This window comes from Lagenorhynchus albirostris, chromosome 1 (genome assembly GCF_949774975.1).
Source record: "Lagenorhynchus albirostris chromosome 1, mLagAlb1.1, whole genome shotgun sequence".
NCBI classification, from domain to species: Eukaryota; Metazoa; Chordata; class Mammalia; order Artiodactyla; family Delphinidae; genus Lagenorhynchus; species Lagenorhynchus albirostris.
Window position 1 is genome coordinate 85091022 of NC_083095.1, and position 18705 is coordinate 85109726.

General features: G+C 57.5%; 2 protein-coding genes across 2 annotated transcripts; one reads left to right on the forward strand and one right to left on the reverse strand.

Moving 5' to 3' along the window:
* The first annotated feature begins 716 nt into the window (after positions 1-716).
* Positions 717-9191, forward strand: ITPKA (inositol-trisphosphate 3-kinase A). Its single transcript, XM_060168849.1, has 7 exons — positions 717-1205; positions 7073-7169; positions 7252-7465; positions 7606-7810; positions 8050-8151; positions 8450-8521; positions 8618-9191. The coding sequence occupies exons 1-7, from the start codon at positions 717-719 to the stop codon at positions 8819-8821; spliced, it is 1383 nt and encodes a 460-aa protein (XP_060024832.1). The 3' UTR covers positions 8822-9191.
* A 185-nt stretch (positions 9192-9376) lies between these two features.
* On the reverse strand, positions 9377-18639 carry LTK (leukocyte receptor tyrosine kinase). The gene is given in 26 exon segments (XM_060164297.1): positions 9377-9765; positions 9767-9868; positions 9870-9928; positions 10030-10049; positions 10052-10119; positions 10195-10326; positions 10425-10526; positions 10629-10721; positions 10860-10961; positions 11057-11164; positions 11342-11436; positions 11573-11685; positions 12200-12370; positions 12624-12701; positions 13145-13297; positions 13691-13789; positions 14719-14895; positions 14972-15107; positions 15336-15475; positions 15614-15777; positions 16389-16452; positions 16455-16553; positions 16647-16712; positions 16715-16792; positions 17344-17460; positions 18579-18639. Coding segments are annotated over 26 exon segments (2742 nt in total). The 3' UTR covers positions 9377-9620.
* Positions 18640-18705: the final 66 nt, after the last annotated feature.

Here is an 18705-nt window from a genome sequence, read left to right on the forward strand (position 1 = left end):
AGGGATGCTGCCCAGGTCTCTGCCAGGAAAACCTGGAGAGATCCGGGTCCTGCCCCCTGACCTTTTACTCTGCCAGCCGGGAAGTGGGGAGCTGGAGGGGTAGGGAGGGGGAGAAGCCTCAGCTCGTTCCCAAGACAGAGTCCCCACTTGAGCACATGCCCTGGGGTGAGGCTTCTTTGGGAAGCCGAAGGCCTTGAACTCTGTGCCGAAGGGGTCCCGGGCGGAGAAAAGCCCCGGAGACCTGGAAGCCTTAGCCCAGGATGAGTGGAACGCGGAAAGGAGCCCCAGGGACTGGGTGCGAGAGCAAGAGCTGGACCAGCTCCTCTCCTGCGGGGTCGGGGCCCTTGGAGTTGCCAGGAGGAATCTCCCGGGGACGCGGCGCGGCGTGGGGCGGAGCAGCCCCTCCGGTCTTCTCGAGAGCGGGCACTGAGAGGCCGCGAGGGCCAGGCCCGGGTTTTGTGTGTTTCCAGGAGGTCTGGGCTTCCCGGCCACCCGGAGGAGCAACAGGGAGCCTTCCATTCTGGGCAGGAGCCCAAGGAGGCCCGCGCTTTCTCTGGAAGTGAAAGGAGTGGGCGGGGGGCGCGGCCGAGGCGGGGCCCAGGCGAGCGGCCGCGCAGGCTCCGCCTCGGGGCAGTCTCAAGCCTGGGGCGCCGAGCGGCTCCAGTACCCGCCGCGCCGCGGGCTGGTGGGCTCCCCGGCGGCTCTCTTGCTGGGAAATGACCCTGCCCGGGGGCCCGACGGGCATGGCGCGACCGGGAGGCGCGGGGCCCTGCAGCCCCGGGCTGGAGCGGGCCCCGCGCCGGAGTGTCGGGGAGCTGCGCCTGCTTTTCGAGGCGCGCTGCGCCGCGGTTGCCGCCGCCGCCGCCGCAGGGGAGCCCCGGGCCCGCGGGGCCAAGCGGCGGGGGGGACAGATCCCCAACGGGCTTCCGCGGGCTCCCCCTGCCCCGGTGATCCCGCAGCTGACTGTGACGGCCGAGGAGCCGGACGTGACCCCGGCCAGCCCCGGGCCGCCCAAGCCGGAGGGTGGCTGGCTCCCGGCCGCGGGCTCGTCGCACCTGCAGCAGCCGCGCCGCCTCTCCACCTCGTCGCTCTCCTCCACTGGCTCCTCGTCGCTGCCCGAGGACTCGGAGGACGATCTTCTGAGCGACAGCGAGAGCCGGAGCCGCGGCAACGTGCAGCTGGAAACAAGCGAGGACGTGGTTCAGGTACTGGCCGCGGGGGCGGGGCCAGCGCGGGGCGCGGGGGCTGCGTGCGGGGACCTGCGTTGAGCTCTCTGCGGACCGACTCCTGCCCTAAGCTCCCTCCCCGGCGGGTCCGAGTCTCACTCTTTAGGAGGGCATTGGGGCCAAAGGGAGGCGCCGGGCCGACCCCTCACCTTTACAGTGGTCACCCCGGTTCCACAGGCGAGTCGCGGCCCGGGCCCTGGGGCGTCTAAGAGAGTAAGGAGGAGTCTGCGACCCGCCACGGGGAGCGGGGAGGGGGCGGGGGGGGAGCGTGACTTGCTGGCTGAGAGATGGTTGGAGGGATCGGAGGGGCTTAGCGTTACCCCACGAACTCTCGGAGAGTGGGGTCAACGAGTCTCCCTCTCTGCCTCCCCCTCTCCCGCGCCGCGGCCCCACCCCCGCCGTTGCCACGGTTTCCCTCTCCTGAGTGGGAGTGGAGCCGCGCTCCAGGCTCTGCTAGCTAGCCGCCGCCGTCTGCTCCCGGCGCCCGCACCAGGCGTGGACGCAGGGAAGGGAGGGGCGCGGGACTGGGAGCTCTGGCAGGGGGCGGAACGCAGCCCTCCTCCGCTTTACTCCTCCTAATTCTGGCCCGGGAGAAGGTAAACTGAGGCGCAAAGGGTGGGACCAGCCTGCTGACCTCCGCCTCTGGTAGCCTGGATGTTCCGGGGCCAGGTTTGACCCTCGGATAACCCAGGCTAGGGTGCGGTGAAGTCATTCCCGGTGCCTGCCCCTCCCGCATGTGCCGCGCCCAGGATAGCCGTCTTGTCCCCCTGGTTTTAACCAAGGCCAAATACTTCACATAACTATCCGCGGTCAACGCGAAGGAGTTGCTCTAGATCCTCGTTATGCAAGTGTCCCTGTAGTGGAGGGAGAGGCGAAGGGCTCCCCGCAGGCTCTGGTGGCTCGGGGCCTGCCCAGAAGGGCGGTGAGAGCGGCGGACGCGCGCCGGGGTTGCCGGGGCCTGCTGAACCTGGGCTCCCCCCGTGCTCGGATTGGACGAGGCGCGGGAGTCACTGTAATGACTTGCTGTGGCTCCGTGACTCAGTTACCCCTGAGACTTACATTACCCAGAGGGCGGCGTGGTTTGTAAGTGACACAAGAGGAAGAAGGGAAAAGTCTCATAGAGCAGGAACACACTCCGCCACCAGGTGTAGGGTGCGGGGAGTCCCTCTCTCCTCCCCCGGCGTAAGGGTACGCCTGATCCCCGATCATTCTTGGTGCAACCTTGGCGCCTGAAAGGAGGCGGGTGCCGCCCAGTGGTTTCTAAGGCGGTGATGTGGGGCAGTGAGAGGACTCCTCCCTCCCCACCTCCAAAAACCCGGAGCAGTAGCTGTGGGCCCACCGCTCCCCCGCTCAAATCTCTGACAGCTGAGAGGCGGGCGCTGGAGGAAGGGAGCCAGGAGGGAAGCCCCCAGCTTCGCTCTTCCTCCCAAAGGCGGAGTAGGTCCCGCGGCCCAGGACTGTGTACAACGTAGACAGGCCAGCCTGGGTCAAGACTCCGGGGACCAGTCGCAGCTCTGCCTGGGCGTCTTCGGCCGGCCTCTCCCACTCTGGGCCTCGCTGTCACCCGGGGCGGCAGGAGCTGGAGCAGATGGCCGTTGAGAGCCCTTCCAGATCCGAGGCGGCGAGTCCCAGGCCTTCCCAACCCCCAGCACGCCGGGGCCTCCCCGAAGGCAAACAGCCGAGGCAGCGACAGATAAGCCGGGGGCTGTTGACAGAGGCCGCCTGCGTCTGCGTGGAGGGCCCAGCTCGGACTTTGCCTCGCGGCCAGGCCGGGAGCGCCACAGTGCGCCCGCCCAGGCTGCCTTTAGGGCTTCCCCAGGTAGGAAGCAGAGCCCATCGGCTGGCTGACCGTGAAGGATGCACCTGGGAGAAGGGTGCTGAGGCAGTGCTCGGCAGCTCCCAGCTCGCCAGCCCCTTACAACTCAGGCCTGGGTGGACAATGGGAAGAGAGGGGAGGCTCTGCCCAGCTTGTACATCCTTCACTTCTCTTCCTAGGAGCTACGCACAGTCTTTCCAGAGCCTGGAGCTGGGCTCCCCGCAAGGTAGTTGGGACTGGGCAGCCTGCCTCCCTGCTGGGTCCTTTCCTACGGTAGAGGGAAGAGTCATGGGCAGGGAAAACCATACAGGCCAGGAGAGGAGTTGGGGCCCTATCCCCAAGGGTGGCTGGCATGACTGTATTCTTAGGCCTTGTCTGCCTATTAAAACAATTTTGGGATGTTGCTCTAGCAGAAGAGAGGGTGTTTGACTCTTGTTTGTTTGGTTCTCTTCTCTCAGTGCTCCAGGATGGGTAAGGAGACCTGGATTCGATCCTGTCCTGGACCCAGAATTCCCACACTTCACTTCTCACTAATTATAGAGCAGAATTTAGGTTAACAGCCTTCCTTTTTAAAAAGCAGATGCCCCTGGGAGGGTGAAGTCATGGGTCACTTATACCTTAGTGCAAATCATCTTATAAATTTAAACGGATTGTTCTCATCACCCCTGCCACCAGGAGTGCTTATTTGATAGAGTATTGGGAACATGGTGAGGGGGTTGGGTGGTAGAGAGCTTTAGCCAGAGTCTGGACGGCTGGAGGTAGGGAGTAGAAGTCAGGAAGGATGGGGATGAATACCAAAGACAAGCAAAGGATCCGTTCTGGCAGAAGATACACTGAATATCTGGTGTGATATGAGAAGGAGGAGAGTCCTCAGGGCTTCCAAATAGAGCTCAGACAAAGGAGGGTCTGAGGCTAGTATCCAGCTAAGCCCTGCCCAGAGAGAGATGCTCCCTGTCCAGCTCCATGAGTGAGGAAGTATCGGAGGGCCCTCCTGTGATTTCATCAAAGACTCTTTCACATGGTCAGCTCTCCTGAGCTTTTTGTCCCAAGATGTCTGGGTAGCCTCTTGGCTGTGAGCGGCTTTCCCAGACTTCTGTGGCGGGATAGACTGTGCCAGAGGACGGGGTTTTAGCCCTCTTTTCAGCTAGATTTCACTCTGTAACATAATAAATCTGCTTTCTGATATTCATACAATAAAAGCCTTACCTGCTCAAAAATATATTCCCTGCTGTTGTTCGTGTGCCCAAATCCCCACCCACCCACCAAAGAATGATTCTCCCAGAACCTTTTTGGATACATGCATCTTTGTATGCATTATGTTCCCTGGGGGAGGTAGCTCCCTAAGATGGAAGACGACAGAGTTCCATGATACTTGCGTCAGCTCCTTCCATGTTTGACCATATGCATTACTGGCAGAAGAACTAAATCCTGTCACTACCAACCAACCTCAAGAGGTGGCTGAGAGGGCTGAGATGGCATTATGGGTGTGAAAGCCCTTTGTAACCCACATGGCTGGAACCAGCCTTAGTCTTTGATGCTCTTGGCTGATACGATCCTCACAAAACTGTGGTGGGGAGAGTGGAGAGATGACCCCACGTTACCTCAGCTTGGGAGCAAGTCAGTGCTGTGTTATCACACATCAACCAAGTGTCGGTAGCCCAGGACTGCAGGACTAAATCCTCTTCTACCAGGCACAGCTTCCACCTTCCAGCCTCACTCACTGCTCCCACATGATCCCAGAAGAAAGGATGATGCCGTTCTCCCATCTCATCTAACCCAAGGCTGGTTCCTTCTTCTACTAGGGTAGCTACAGAACTAGATGTACCCTCTGATGAAGTCCATTCTGGTCCCACTGTCCCCCAAATTCTGCCAGTAAGTCCCTAAAGCTGCCCGAAGCCCCACCATTAAACCCATCCCTTTGGATGAAGCAGAAGTGTCCAGCCAACAGAGAGGGGTCCCCAGACAGTTCTCAGTGTTTCCTCAGTGATTAAAACATACCACCTTGTGGCTGCAAATTGCTTCATCTTGTACAAAACTCTTTCTCCTGCAGGGTCCCCTTTGACCCCTAAAGGGAGTCTGGGTGGTAGCATGGATTTTGGAACCTGCTGGGGCAATTGAAGCATGAGGAGGGGGTTGAACTGGAGCTTAAGGCAGAGACTGGGGGCTGGGAGCAGGGATGGAGGGGATGTTAACTCTCTGAACTTTGACTGCCTTCTGTAAAATGGCAATAATTACCACCTCATGCACTTGCTGTGCATGTGCAGCAGCTTAACGAATCTCAAACTGAGTGTGGGGGAAGAGGGTATAGGATGGTGCCACTCAATACACACAGCACATACATCTTCCGGGAATTTTATTTGAGGATTCGGAGGTGGGAGAGTTTTATAATAAAACTTGGATTTATTATGCAGCATAATGCAAAACTTGTATGTATTTAAAGCGTGAAAAAGGGAGTTTTGAAAGAGATGTCATGCTTCTAGTGGGCTGCTTCTGGCTACACCCCCAGATCCCCAGGGGTTGGACAAGTGATCACACCCTAGTGTGCCATGTAGGGACTTCAGTAGGAAAACAGGAGCAAGGCTGTCTGATGGAGATGAGAAGTGCCTGGCTTGCAGTAGGCGGTCAGTAAATGGTGGCTCGTGTTATGGCAACAGCTAGGTCCAGAGGAAACAGGCTCACACAGCTGAAATTCTCCCTTGGGTTCACTCAGATAGAAAGTGACAGAGCCAGGACTGGAACCAACTCCAGACTCCCCATCCAGTGCTCTGTCACTAACTTCCATCTCCTCCCCACGGAAAGGGGTTTTATGGTCATCAGCCTCCCCTGCGTAGGCCAGCATGCCAGTTCTCCCTCTCCCTGTTAGAACACCCTCTGGTCAGGGAAGCTGGATTCCTGGGTTCCACGCTTGTGGAGGCACACATGTGTAACTCCTTTAAAAGGCAGGCACCCTGGGAGGAGGCAGCAGACACAATGTTTGCATGAACAAACCTCTGCACTTCAGTGGGTAGACACAGGACTGATGAGTTTGGGGTGGGAAGAGGAAAGGTCCAGAGTATGAGATACTCTCAGGACTGGCTGAAGGCTAGACACAATGGTCAAGAGGCAAAAGGTACACCAAAATCTACATTTCCCTCCCAATTTCATCTAAGATGACAGACCCGCAGCTCTGTATCCCATTTTCAAAGCCCAGGTTTCTGGGTCCAGATCAGGACTAAGGGTGCCCTGGGCCTTGTCAACTGGCTAGGAGTGAGATGGCATCCAGGGATAGCAAGAGGGCCTTGGGGAGCCCCAAGCCACTCTTTCTCCAGGCCCTACCAGGCTGGCCTCCCTGCCCTGGGCCTATGTAATGGTTTGTTTCCATGTTTGTCTTTCTCCTTAAATGAGAGGAACCAACGGTCCCAAGTAAATGAAACAATAATCCAGATTTGTCCAGCTACTGCTTCATGCCAAGGAATGGGTTGGGGGTGGGGGCATCTGTCACACTCAAGCCTCATTTACTACTCACAACAACCCAGCGAGAGCGGTTATTTCCCTATTTTACAGATGAAGAAACTGAGCTCAGAGGCTTCTCAGGCCGCAGAATATCCGGAGGCATTGGTAGAAATGCAAATTTTTGGTCCCACCCCAGACTGCTCAGAATTTCCCTGTGGTGGACCTGAAAATCTGCATTTTTTTAAACAAGAGTGACCATCATGTGATTCTCATGCTCACAAAAGTCCTAAAACCTTGACAGAGCAGTTTAGTAACCTGTCCATGCAGCTTCGGAGCAGCAGAACTGGGGTGCAAACGTGAGCTTTCTGACACTGAGGGCTCTTTTCAGCACACTGAAGAGCTGGATGTCTGTCAACTGCATGTGCTTGTCTCAGGGTCCGCCACACAGGCTCACAATAAACTTTCCCTGAGCGAATGAATGATTGACTCATCAGGCTCTAGCTGCTTATTGTAAGGTTGGGCTGGGCGAGACCATGTTCCAGAGGAAGGAGGGCTTATGCAGACGCTAACTTACAGACCGGGACCGTGTCGCTTTCAGAAAAGCCACTGGCAGAAGATCCGGACCATGGTGAATCTGCCCGTCATGAGCCCTTTCAAGAAGCGCTACTCCTGGGTGCAGCTGGCAGGGCACACGGGTGAGCACGGAGCAGGCACGGGGGAGGTGGGTGGAGGCGGGGAGGAAGGGACTAGGCAGCACTAACTAGCGCCTGCCCGCAGGGAGTTTCAAGGCGGGCAGCAGCGGGATGATTCTGAAGCGTAGCTCAGAGCCCGAGCGCTACTGCCTGGCACGGCTCATGGCGGACGCGCTGCGCGGCTGCGTGCCCGCCTTCCACGGTGTGGTGGAGCGCGACGGCGAGAGCTACCTGCAGTTGCAGGACCTGCTCGACGGCTTCGATGGGCCCTGCGTACTTGACTGCAAGATGGGCGTCAGGTACGCGTGCCCTACCGGGCAGGTGGGAACCTGTAAAGGGCCCGGGGTGGGAACGAGCGCTCTACGCGTGCCCAAGGCCGTGCTTTACAGGGTCCGGGTGTGCGCCTGCTCAATCCCCGCCGCTGTCTGCGCCTCCGTAGGACTTACCTGGAAGAGGAGCTGACCAAAGCCCGCGAGCGGCCCAAGCTGCGGAAGGACATGTACAAGAAGATGCTGGCCATAGACCCTGCGGCACCCACCGAGGAGGAGCACGCGCAGCGCGCGGTCACTAAGCCGCGCTACATGCAGTGGCGAGAAGGCATCAGCTCCAGTACCACGCTCGGCTTCCGCATCGAGGGCATTAAGGTGAGCCAGGCCTGCTTCGCCTTGCACCTCCCGGGCCCTTCCCCCGCCCCAGCCCCACTGTGCGATGTCTGTCCTCCATGTTGACCTCCCACCCTGACAGTCCCCGGAAGAGGCAAGCCTCTGGCGGCAGTCTCGCTGTCCCTGGCATTCAACGTCCCGGGAGGTACCGCTGCTCTGGCCTGATCCTCTCCCCTCGGGCGGGCACGGGGCCCCTGACAATTTCTGCCCACCTCCTACAGAAAGCCGACGGCTCCTGCAGCACAGACTTCAAGACCACGCGAAGCCGGGAGCAGGTGATTCGCGTCTTCCAGGAGTTCGTGCAAGGGGATGCCGAAGTGCTGGTGAGCGCGGGATCCCAGAACCCTGAGGTGTTGGGGAGCCTGATACCTAGGGGTGTCCCCAGGTCAGGTCAATTTATGTAGCACCTCACCCTATGTGACCCCCATCATAGCATTTATCGCATTGTGTTGTAATTGCTTTACATTCCTTCCCTTCTGGGCTGCGCGCCACGTGGGGGCCTGTGCCTTCCTCACCACGGTATTTGCCAAGCCAAACATGCATCATGGCGCTCCTCATATCCGCAGAGGTTCAGCTGGTATTCAGTTAATTTGTTCTCCTCTCCTACTCTCCCCTCTCCAGAGGAGGTATCTGAACCGCCTGCAGCAGATCCGGGACACACTGGAGGTCTCTGAGTTCTTTAGGAAGCATGAGGTAAGATGGGTAGGCTCAGGTACCGGGTCTGTGAGGGAATAGGGTGGAGGGCTTCTCCGGATTAGAGCCGTAGCCTGACGGTGTGGGACTCGGCAGGTGATCGGCAGCTCGCTCCTCTTCGTGCATGATCACTGCCACCGCGCCGGCGTATGGCTCATCGACTTCGGCAAGACCACGCCCCTCCCCGATGGCCAGACCCTGGACCACCGGCGGCCCTGGGAGGAGGGCAACCGAGAGGACGGCTACTTGCTGGGGCTGGACAATCTCATTGGCATCCTGGCCAGCCTGGCTGAGAGATGAGGCTGGGTCCCTGTCCCCACGGACCGGAGGGTCTGACAGAAGGACATGCGCCTGCATCCCCGCCATGCATGCAGGCGAGAGACTGAAACCCCGCGGTGCGGGGCGGTTCATACGGTCCTATAGGGCCAGGTGCCGACCACTACAGGACACACTGCACGCGCAGGGCCTGGCCCCCATAAAAGCCCCAGTGTTCCCAGAGCTGATGACACTAATTTACCGGGCAAGGGAGGAGTAGAAGTGGGATGAGTGGCTTCTTCTTCAGCCCAGCTCTTCTGAGGGGGCTCCATACCTCTCCAGAGAAGCCAGATAATGAACTTTATTTCACAGGTACTAGATCTATTGGTCTGGCCTCCCACACTACAATGGACTCCCCTTCCCAATAAAACTCAAAGACACCAGCTTTGACTCAGGCCTCATCCCCTCCCTCCTCTGGTCCCTTCTTTCTCAGTTCCCTGGCATCCCTCACATCCACTCAGATCACTGGAGGATATGAGAAGAGCTCTTTATTAGAGGTATCTGTAGTGTTGGGGGCTGCCCAGATGGAGGACGCTAGTGGGGTAAAGGCAATCTAGAGAAGACTTCCTGCAGGAGGCAATTTCAATTCCCCACCTACACCTGGGAGTTGGGGGAGTATCCTCTGGTCCCAAATATCAAAGGCTGGGAGTGGCCAGACTCTTGCCCAGGAGGCCTGAGACTGGTTTCCAGGATGGAGGGTCCATGGTGCCAGGCCAGCAGATATACAGGCCCAGACATACAGCACAGACTGTGGGGGACAGAGGCTACTTGGAACATAAGCCACCTAGAAGCCTGGGGAGGAGTACAGGGAGGAACTGCTACCCTCAGTGCCAGAGTCCTCACCCTCAGGGCCCTTTGGGACCCAGGAACCATAGGTGGGATTCCAAAGGTTCTGAGGTTGGAGACCCCTGGATTTGGAGGGCTTGAGGCCAGGGGCCAAGGAGGTTCGCTCCCCAGCTCTTCAAGTTCCCCAAACTTGGTTCTTGGGTCTGTGGACATCTTAGGTCCCCCAAAGATAGGCTCCCCAGCCCCTTCCTCCTCCAGGATGGGTCCCAGTTCCACTGGAAGGGGTGAATTCAGCACATCAGGATCCTGTAATGGGAGGGTAGGGGAGCAGGGGGCCACAGTGTTGTTTTATGGCTTCCCTCCTGACCCCCAAGTCCAGGGTGGTCAGGACAGGTCAGGGGGCACACCTGAGTGCGGTACTGAAGACCTCCAAGATGCTGGCAAAACTAGGGTGAAGTTCAAGCTCATGCTGCCAGCACTGGGTCATGAAATGGTACCTGGGGAGAGGCAGGAGTTCATGCCAACCCACGGCTGTGAACGACCTCCCTCCTGAGGCAACACTCCATACTCACACAGGCCTTGGAGAGCCCCTGAGAGGGTCCATCGAGCCCCCTCAGATGACAAAGCCCAGCACCTCCTGATCGGTGTGCCAAAAGTAGGGCACGTAGTCCAGTGAGATCTCCCAGAGCAGCACTCCAAAAGACCTGCATCACCAGTGGGAGGAACTAAGTGAGGCCCATCAGGCACAGCTTCCCTTTCCCTCACAAGAGGTGGCCCAAGGCAGGGGAGAGCGTGTTATCACCAGGAGTCGGTCTTGGATGTGAAGATGCCCTCCAGGAAGGCCTCTGGGGGCACCTACTTGACAGGCAGCAGAGCCTGGCTCCCCTTGCGTTAATAACTGGCCCTACATGAGGGAGGAGAGGAGTGATGAATTGTTTAAATGGCCCAAAGGTGCTGGTAAACTCCCTTGGAGCGTCAGCCTTCTCCACATCCCCAGGTCCTACACCTGTAGATAGTGCTTGCCATCTCCAAGTCCCCAGTCTTGGCCATTTGGCTGGGTCTGGAGCAGCTCGGCAGGCAGTTCCTGGCAGCAATGTCCCTGCAGAGTCAGGTAAAAAATTCACTGCCAGAACTGAGAAACTCCAGCCTTGATCTTTTCTTTAAAAGTTATGTGGAAGGGCTATTCCTTGGGGAAGGAGTTGGGCTCGGGGTCCCCAGAACCAGGATCACTTCCAACCTGTGGATGAAGTGATTTTCCTCCAGGTAGTGGCAACCCTGGGCTATGTCCCAAGCCAGCTGGAGAAGGTCTTGCATGGCCAAAGGTGATGGCTGGCCCTGGGTCAGGCAGAAGGCGCATCAGACCATGCAGGTTTGGGGACACATGAACAGGGTCTTCAGAGGGGCCTGGCGGGCTGGGAGAAGGGTCTCATCAGCTGTGGCCACCTATGCCTCAGGAAACTCTTCATGTCCCCTCCAGACATCAACTCCAGCAGAACTGGGCCAGGGGCAGCCTGCATGCTGAGCCCCACGCAGCGCAGTGTCCTGATGGCTGACCTTGTTGAGCCAGTGGTGCACATATCCCATCACCAGCAGGGAGAGAAACCATGCTCTAGGCTCCACAGACTGGAGTGAACCTCTGTGTCTCTAGAATTGCTACCTCTAAGCCCCAGGGTGAAGACAGGCTATTTGTGCAGGCAGTTCTGGGTGCCTTCCTCCCACCTTCCACGCCTGCCCCTGGCCCCAGGTGTGCCTGATGATAGTGTCTCCATGAGGAAATCCAGCTGGTCCTGTTGAGAGCAGAGTTCTGGCAGAGTCTTGGGAGGAAGAGGGCAGAGCTCCTGAGCGCCCTGGACACTTCAGGAAGGCAGGTTGACCCTAGCTCCAGCCACTGTTCTTTCCTCCCTGGACCCTTCTTTCCTACTGTCAGCTGGAAGCCCCACCCCCTCTCACCTTGATAGTCACCTGCAGGGGGCTGGGGTCCCCAGGAAGGCCAATCACCAGTCCCGCATAGACCTCTCCAAAGGCACCACAGCCCAGGGCTCTGCAGGAAGACAGGTTGGAAGTGAGTGGGTGACTGGGTCTGGGGAGGGTCCTCGAGGGTCCCCCTTGTCCCCCTGATTGCCCTCCATATGCCCAGCTGGCCCTCTCTGAGGGTCTGAGCTCTCCGCATCACGGCATGTCCCCAAGTACAAACTCTGCAAGGGTGACGGTGACTAGGCCAGAGCCAGGGCAGAAGAGGGGGCAGGTGTGGGGTAAGGGGATGGGGTGGGAGTCTGTGCTAAGGCTTCCCTTAGGTCCTTGCAGACATCCTGGGGCGGAGGCAACCCCTGCTCCAAAGGAATCATATCCTAAGGTCCCTACCATCCCAGAACTGGGGATGACAGCTGACTTTGGACAGGTTACCTTCCCTTTAGGAGCTTCTCTGACCTTCATCTTCTCTACACAAGGGGTTTGGACGAGACGTTCTCTGGGATCCATAATTTACCACAACAGGGAGCAGGATGGAGGGTGGGGATTCAGAGTGCACAGGTTCTCAGAAGGAGGGGGAGGACGCAGCTGAGCAGAGTGATATTTACTGGGAAACCTCCGTAAGCCCTGGGGGCAGAGGCCAGGACTGGGCTGGGCCAAGCCCCACCTGGAAGTAGTAGGGGTTGGGGGTTGTCCTGATGGTGGAGGTAAGCTTGCTCAGCTGGAGCTCAGGGCCTGGCAGCCTCATCCACCACAGGCCCTGCCACTTCTTATGGTTCACTGAGGGTGGGAGGAAAAACGGCACACTCTCTACCTGGCCATCAGGCCCACCCTGACTTGCCCCCTTCCCAGGACACCTCTCCAGATGCCCATTAAGATAAATGTTGTCCTTCTACTCTTAGAACCCCAGAGGAGTCCACCACAGCTCTGCTGGGAGTAGAGGTCTTGAAATCAGCTATGTCTGCCCCTGGGACCCCACAGAAGCCCATCAGTTCAGTGGAGAAATCAGCCATGCTTGCTGGATGCTCCGTACCCAGAATCTGGACCCCACACACCATAGGGAGTCTCAGTGTCAAGATCAACATCACAGCCACCATCAGAATCAAAGGGTCTGAGAGGTGGGCAGGTCTAGAGAGAAAGACACATCTCCAGTGGGAAACGCCTCTCTGTCCCTCTACCCCAAGTTTTACACATGCCTCAAGACTCAGCTCAATTGTTAGCTTTTCCATGATGCTTTCCCCACTTATCCTAAATGAATGCAGCCTCTCCCTCCTGAGAACCCCTAAAATACTTTACACCTCCCATGCCAATTGTCACTATGATATATATCTAGATATAAATGTAGATGTATATCTAGAGATAGTGATAGATAGCTCCCCTCACACACTAGACCATTAGACTATGTGCTCCTTGAAGGCAGAGATGCACCTCCAATCCCCTGCCCAACACCCAACATGGTACCTGGCACACAGCAGGCATCCTTCCCGTGCCCTACTGCCCCCAGCCCAGCCCATGGCCCCAGGAGTCCAGACCTCGGACACAGGCAGGACATACCCATGCAGGTGATGTTATCTGCAGCCAGCTCCATGCCCTCTGGGCACATGCATCTGGCCAACTGGAGCTCTGCCTGCCATTGGCAGATTTTCAAAAGGCAATGACCACGATTGAGGTATAATCAAATCTCCACCTCTCCATGGCTCTCCATGACTATGAGTAAAAGAACTCATATTGCGGGGTGAGCATGGGGGGCATACCTACTTTTTCCAGCCTCATGGTTAATTTTAGCCCTGGACTTTGGAACAAGGAGCAGTGCCAGGCGTCTAGGGTGGGTGGGAGAGCTTGGGGGACTTCTGTCAAGCCTGTATGCTTCCTCTTCTGGGATCCTTGAGCTTGCAGGTAGTTGAAGAGAATTCATAGCAAGAGATATTTGACAAGCAGACCAGAATGCCCCATACTGGCATTACAACTGACAGCCCAGTTCCCAAGTATTCCTGTGCTGTGCAAGAACAGGTAGTTCACAGTGCAGAGTTGGTGGCTCAGATGGGAGCAATTGAGGAAATGGGCTAGGCTAGCTGAAAGGTGGGGGATACGGGCCAACACCTGGCAGAGGCTGCAGGTAGAGCTCTCTGTTGGGGTGTATGAAGGATACCCCATCTTCCCCATCAGCCCAGAGGATGTCAGCCTCTGAGGCATCGCCCCCTGGAAATTGAAAGAGAGGGTTTGGCTACAAAATGGGGGATTAAGGGGCACACAGCTGCCTCACAGCTGGGAAGCTGGCTTATGAACAGTGGGGAAGCTGGAGTCTCCCAGTGGAAACCCCAGTGTGGCCTTCTCTACACACTCACATTACAGTACAGGTGCTGCCAGCTTGCATGTGGGAGCTGAGGGGCCAGAGAAGTGGGAAAGGAGTAATCAGCTGGAATCTGAAGGCCTGGTTCACGTCGGCTGGGATGGCTCCTTGTCTGTCTGAACCTCTCTAATCTCATGTCCTCAGCTATCAGATGGAAGAGGCCCAACCCACATATTCCACTTCTGTGATAATGGAGACGATGCGTATAAAGTACTTATGAACAGTACAGCCCAGACAGACACAAAGGCTCTGTTTCTTTATAGCAGTGGTTTCCAAACTCTGGAGTGTATTAGAATCACCTAGAGGACTGACTAAAACATAGATAGTGGGACCCTCCCCTAAAGTCTCTGATTCAGTAGGTGGAAGGCGGCTGAGTATTTGCATTTCTAACAACTTCTTAGGTGGTGCTGATGCTACTGGCTCAGGGACCACATTTTGAGAACTGCTGACTTAAACTATCCCTGCCTTTCTGCCTCCCTGCTCAGCCTGCTAACTCAGCCAGCTGTAAGTTCCTGGGACTGCTGCAGATCGAGGATGGGACTTGTGATGACAAAGGTCCTGGATGTAAAAGAAAATCGAGGGAGTCCTACCTGCACGTGTGACTTGCAACTTATCTGACCTCCTTTTCTAATAGTTGTTACTCTACCTACTCTGACCTGGAGCTAGCTCAACACCTTTCCTAACTCAACTATCTCCAGAGGGACTAGGTCTGTTCTAAGGCTCTAACCTCACTTCACTCTCGGGGCTGCCCAGGTGCCCTCCCCAAAAGTTCACCTACCCGGGTGGCCGCCGCCGTCTCCAGTGAAGCCGCCGGCTGAGGCCCAGCCAAGCGTAGCCCAGGCCTCCCTGCAGCCCTGGCCACCCTCCGCTCCCTTCCGCGGTGAGCGGCCGGCCGGCGGAGAGGGGACCCGCGACGTCCAGCCGTCCCCTCCACCTGCAGAGAGACCGCGGGATGGCCGGCCGCGGGGAGGGGGAGCACGGCCTCCTCCCCGCCGCAGCCCGCGCCCTCACCCGCCGCCCCGCTTCTCGCGCGCTTCCCGGAGCCGCCGAGCGGTTCTGCAGTTTTTCGGGGGTGGCCTGAGTCCGGCCTCGGTCCTCCCGCCTCAGGTACGCCCGACCACCTCCTCCGGCCGCCACCAGCAGCGGCTCCAGCTCGCGTGCGCGCAGCTACGCGGCAGCGGCGTTCAGGGGCGCGCCCTCTAGCCGTCCAGCGACGACCCGAGCGCTGGGTGAGGGCCCCACCCCGGGGACTGGAGTAAGCGAAGGGGCTCCCAGCCAGGCCCAGGGCTCTGGGGACGCCAAGGAGCTCGTGTGCGTGCGCGCCCGCGGGAAGGTTTGCGACCTCAACGCTGAGCGCTGGAGGCGGGAGCAGCCCGCACCGAGGCAAGCAAGTACCCGAAAGACGGCGGTTGCAACCCCCATCCGCTCCGACTCCTGCCAGCTCCGCGACCCCGGAACCCCTCCGATCCCCTCCGTCACCGCGTGCTCCTCAGCGGCCGGAGACTCTCCGAGACAGAACGAGCTGGCTCTCCTGGCTCCCCGGCGGGCGTCCGGGACCGGAATCAGCGGGGGTCCGGGACCCTCCGCTCTCAGTGCTGAGGTTTTAACCCCAGGAGCGCCCTCTCCTTCCACCCAGCCCTCGCCCCGGGGCGCTTGAGCCGTCCCCCTCTCACTGGCTCCTCTTACTCTCGGACAGGCGTCCTCTTCCTGCTGCCCTACGAGGATGTAAGGCAGCTCCCCGTGACCAAGGGGGAAAACGGCGGAGAGGAAGACTCCATGCGCCGGTGACAGGTGGTTCTTGGCACCTTTGCCGCCCGCGGCTCCATAGGCTGAGATCCTGCGGAAAACAGGCGCTGAGTCCCCGGCCCTTGACCATCGGCCCTCGGGCCGCCCGCCTAGGGCAGAGATTGCTGACAGAGGCAGCTTCAGAAGTTCTTATCTGAAGGACTTGGAGGACGTAGTCGATTTTGAAGGAATGGGGAGACTTAGGTATGCACACCATAAAATTAGATGTTACTTTTTTTTTTTTTTTTTTTTTTTGCCGCGTCGCGCGGCTTGCGAGATCTTAGTTCCTCGATCTGGGATTGAACCCGGGGCCCCAGCAATGGAAGCACAGAGTCCTAACCACTGGACCGGCAGGAAATTCCCTAGATTTTACACTTATTTCGCGAGGCTTAATGGAGACGGAGGGAAGCTCAAGCCACCCTTGGTGGCTGGTTAGGGACACTCCACTTGGCAGAAACAGGCTCCTGGGTACGGCTAATTTGGTGGCGACTATTGCCACCTTTACCCGGGTTCCGCTGGAAGAAGGGACAAAGCCGCCCTGGCCGCTTGTCACTGCGGAATATTCCAAGACACAAAGTGGTGCGTACATAGCCTTGGTTCCCCTGACCACAGAACCTCAGATTCGCAGGTCACCAACCTCGTCTATTCCTGCTCCGCACTTACAGAGGCTGGCCGGCGCCCAGTGCCCACCACAACTGCACGCCTTTCAGAGGCCCAGCGGCCCCACTGTCACCACCACACTGCTGCCGGTGTAGTCCCGGTCACACTGTGTGGGCCCGCGTCAGCTGTTGGCCCTGCAGGTGGAGAACAGCCAACGCCCCTCTGGGCCTGGGAGCAGGGAGGGAGGAAAGGGTCAAGAGCACCCCAGCCTGAGGGTCTGCCTTGGTGAGTGGAGAAGGGAGGAAGGAGCTAGGAGCTCACCTGGGGGAATTAGGGGAGAGGCTGGCTCAAAGCGGCTAGGCGGTGTGTGGTGATGTCCAGGATCCAGGGGCTTGGAACCGGCCGGGGCAAGGGTGAGGAGGGGGGAAAAGGGGCCTGGGACCCCAAGCTGGAGCAGAGAATGGCACCTGAAAGGTGACAGGGCAACAGCAGGGTTGGGAGAGGGCACAGAGGTTAACGGGATGGGAGATGAAGAGAAGGCTGCCCTAGTCTCTCACAGCCACACCCCTACCCCCACCCAGTCAGGGCACACCAGCACCTGGAAGCCACCCGAAGGCAGGGCTGGGGGAGGGGGGTGGAAAGGGTCATGGTGCCTGCTTTTGTCTCTGCAAGTTTTTCCCCTGGAGAGCCCTTCCCAGTGGATGCCTAGAGCACCAAGCTGAACTCGGTCCTTCAGGTCCCCCATCTTTTCTCGACTTACCTTGGTGGTTCTGCCCCCAGGCGGTGCTGAGACTCTAGGGCCTGTCCCTCCTTCCCCAGCCGATATCTGGATCCTCAGATTCAGGCACCCCTGCAATTCTCTGCCTGCACTCCCCACACACTGACCCAGGAGCTTTGGCTGCAAGAGTTCGAGGCCTCTGCAGGAACCACTTGGGACCCCTTCTGTCTCGACTGTGGTCCCCAAGCCTAGGAAGCTGCCTCTAACATGATGGTTCCCTGACTGCCAAAAGGCACTTACCCACGGCTCTGAGCCACAGCAGCAGCTGGCTGAGCGGACTGGCCCACTGCAGCCAGACTTGCAGAGTCAGACCTTGCGACTTCAGCCCAGACTGCCGCTTATAGGAGTGTCCAGTCGCTCACTGGAGACCGCTGGGTCCTAAAGCCGGCCTGGCCACTCTCAGCTCAGACCCCAGGATGCGAAGGATCTCAGGGTTCACCTCGTACAATTCCGTTGCCTGCGTCAACTCTGTGCACAACTTCTTACTGTGATTTTGGTGATCTGATGTTAGAAGACCAGAGTGCTAGTATTAGCATCCCTAGTCAATTGGTTTTGGTGAAGAAATCACAACAGCTCTGAGACAGTTTCTCTACCACCTGCAAAACCATAGGAAGGGAAGTTTCTCTGTAAACCACAAAGCACCCGACAACTGAGGGGCCACACAGCCGTCAGGCGGTTTTGTGTCTTCCTCATTCTTTTGCTCAAAATACCAATTTTAGTGGCTGAGGCCTGCTTAATATAAAACACTGAAAAAAATAAGTTATAGTAGTTAGCTACTTGGTAAAGTCTCTGAGTGTAGAGTGCCAGGTGTAGACACAACAGTGATTTTTTTAAGTTTGGTACCCATGCCTTATTTAACTCTCACTATGAGGTCACAGAATTTACTTTGCAAGGTCCCTGTAAATCAACAGTTCCCCAAGCGCGGTTGGTTCTGGACAGCAGCAGTACCTGGGGACTTGTTAAATGCAAATTCTTGGGTTTCACCCTAGACCTACTGAATCAGAAACACTGGTGGTAGGGCCCGGTGATCTGTTTTAATTTACTGTCCAGGGGATTTTTTTCACATAAGTTTGAGAGCTATTGCTGTTTTGCAGATACCGGAGTTGCTGAGTGAAGCGTATTGTATGATTCTGTGTTCGGCAGCTCTGTTTATGGCGAGTGGTTTCTCTACCTACTGACAGCACACGGCACTCACCCTGACCTATAAACACAATGATGGTAAGTAATTCCTCACAGCAAATGACACTGTAAGAAAGCTTAGTGTTGGAATTCAGGCAAAAGAACCTAGAAACTACCAAAAGAAAGAAAGAAACCAATGAATCAAGAGTTTACGCTTTGATCCACTCCTCCCCAGCCTTTGCCTATCACCAATAAAGTCCACAGTGGAAGGGGTGTTGTAGAACAGCACTATAGACAATGTTTTCACTCCACCTCCCCTCCCGGCCCTCGCCACAGTCCCACCACCAAATTCATACATTGAAATGGAATCCCCAAATTGAGGGTATTTGGAGGTGGGGCCTTTGGGAAGTAAGTCATGACGGTTCCACCTTCATGGGTAAAATGGGATTAGTGCCCGTATAAAAAGAGGCCCCAGAGAACTCC

Excerpts from the sequence above, each read along its gene's own strand:
- ITPKA (XM_060168849.1), top strand. The coding sequence starts at position 717 with ATGACCCTGCCCGGGGGCCCGACGGGCATGGCGCGACCGGGAGGCGCG. Across the intron at positions 7,466-7,605 it reads GACTGCAAGATGGGCGTCAG|GACTTACCTGGAAGAGGAGC; the intron begins GTACGCGTGCCC and ends GCGCCTCCGTAG. Across the intron at positions 8,152-8,449 it reads AAGGGGATGCCGAAGTGCTG|AGGAGGTATCTGAACCGCCT; the intron begins GTGAGCGCGGGA and ends TCCCCTCTCCAG.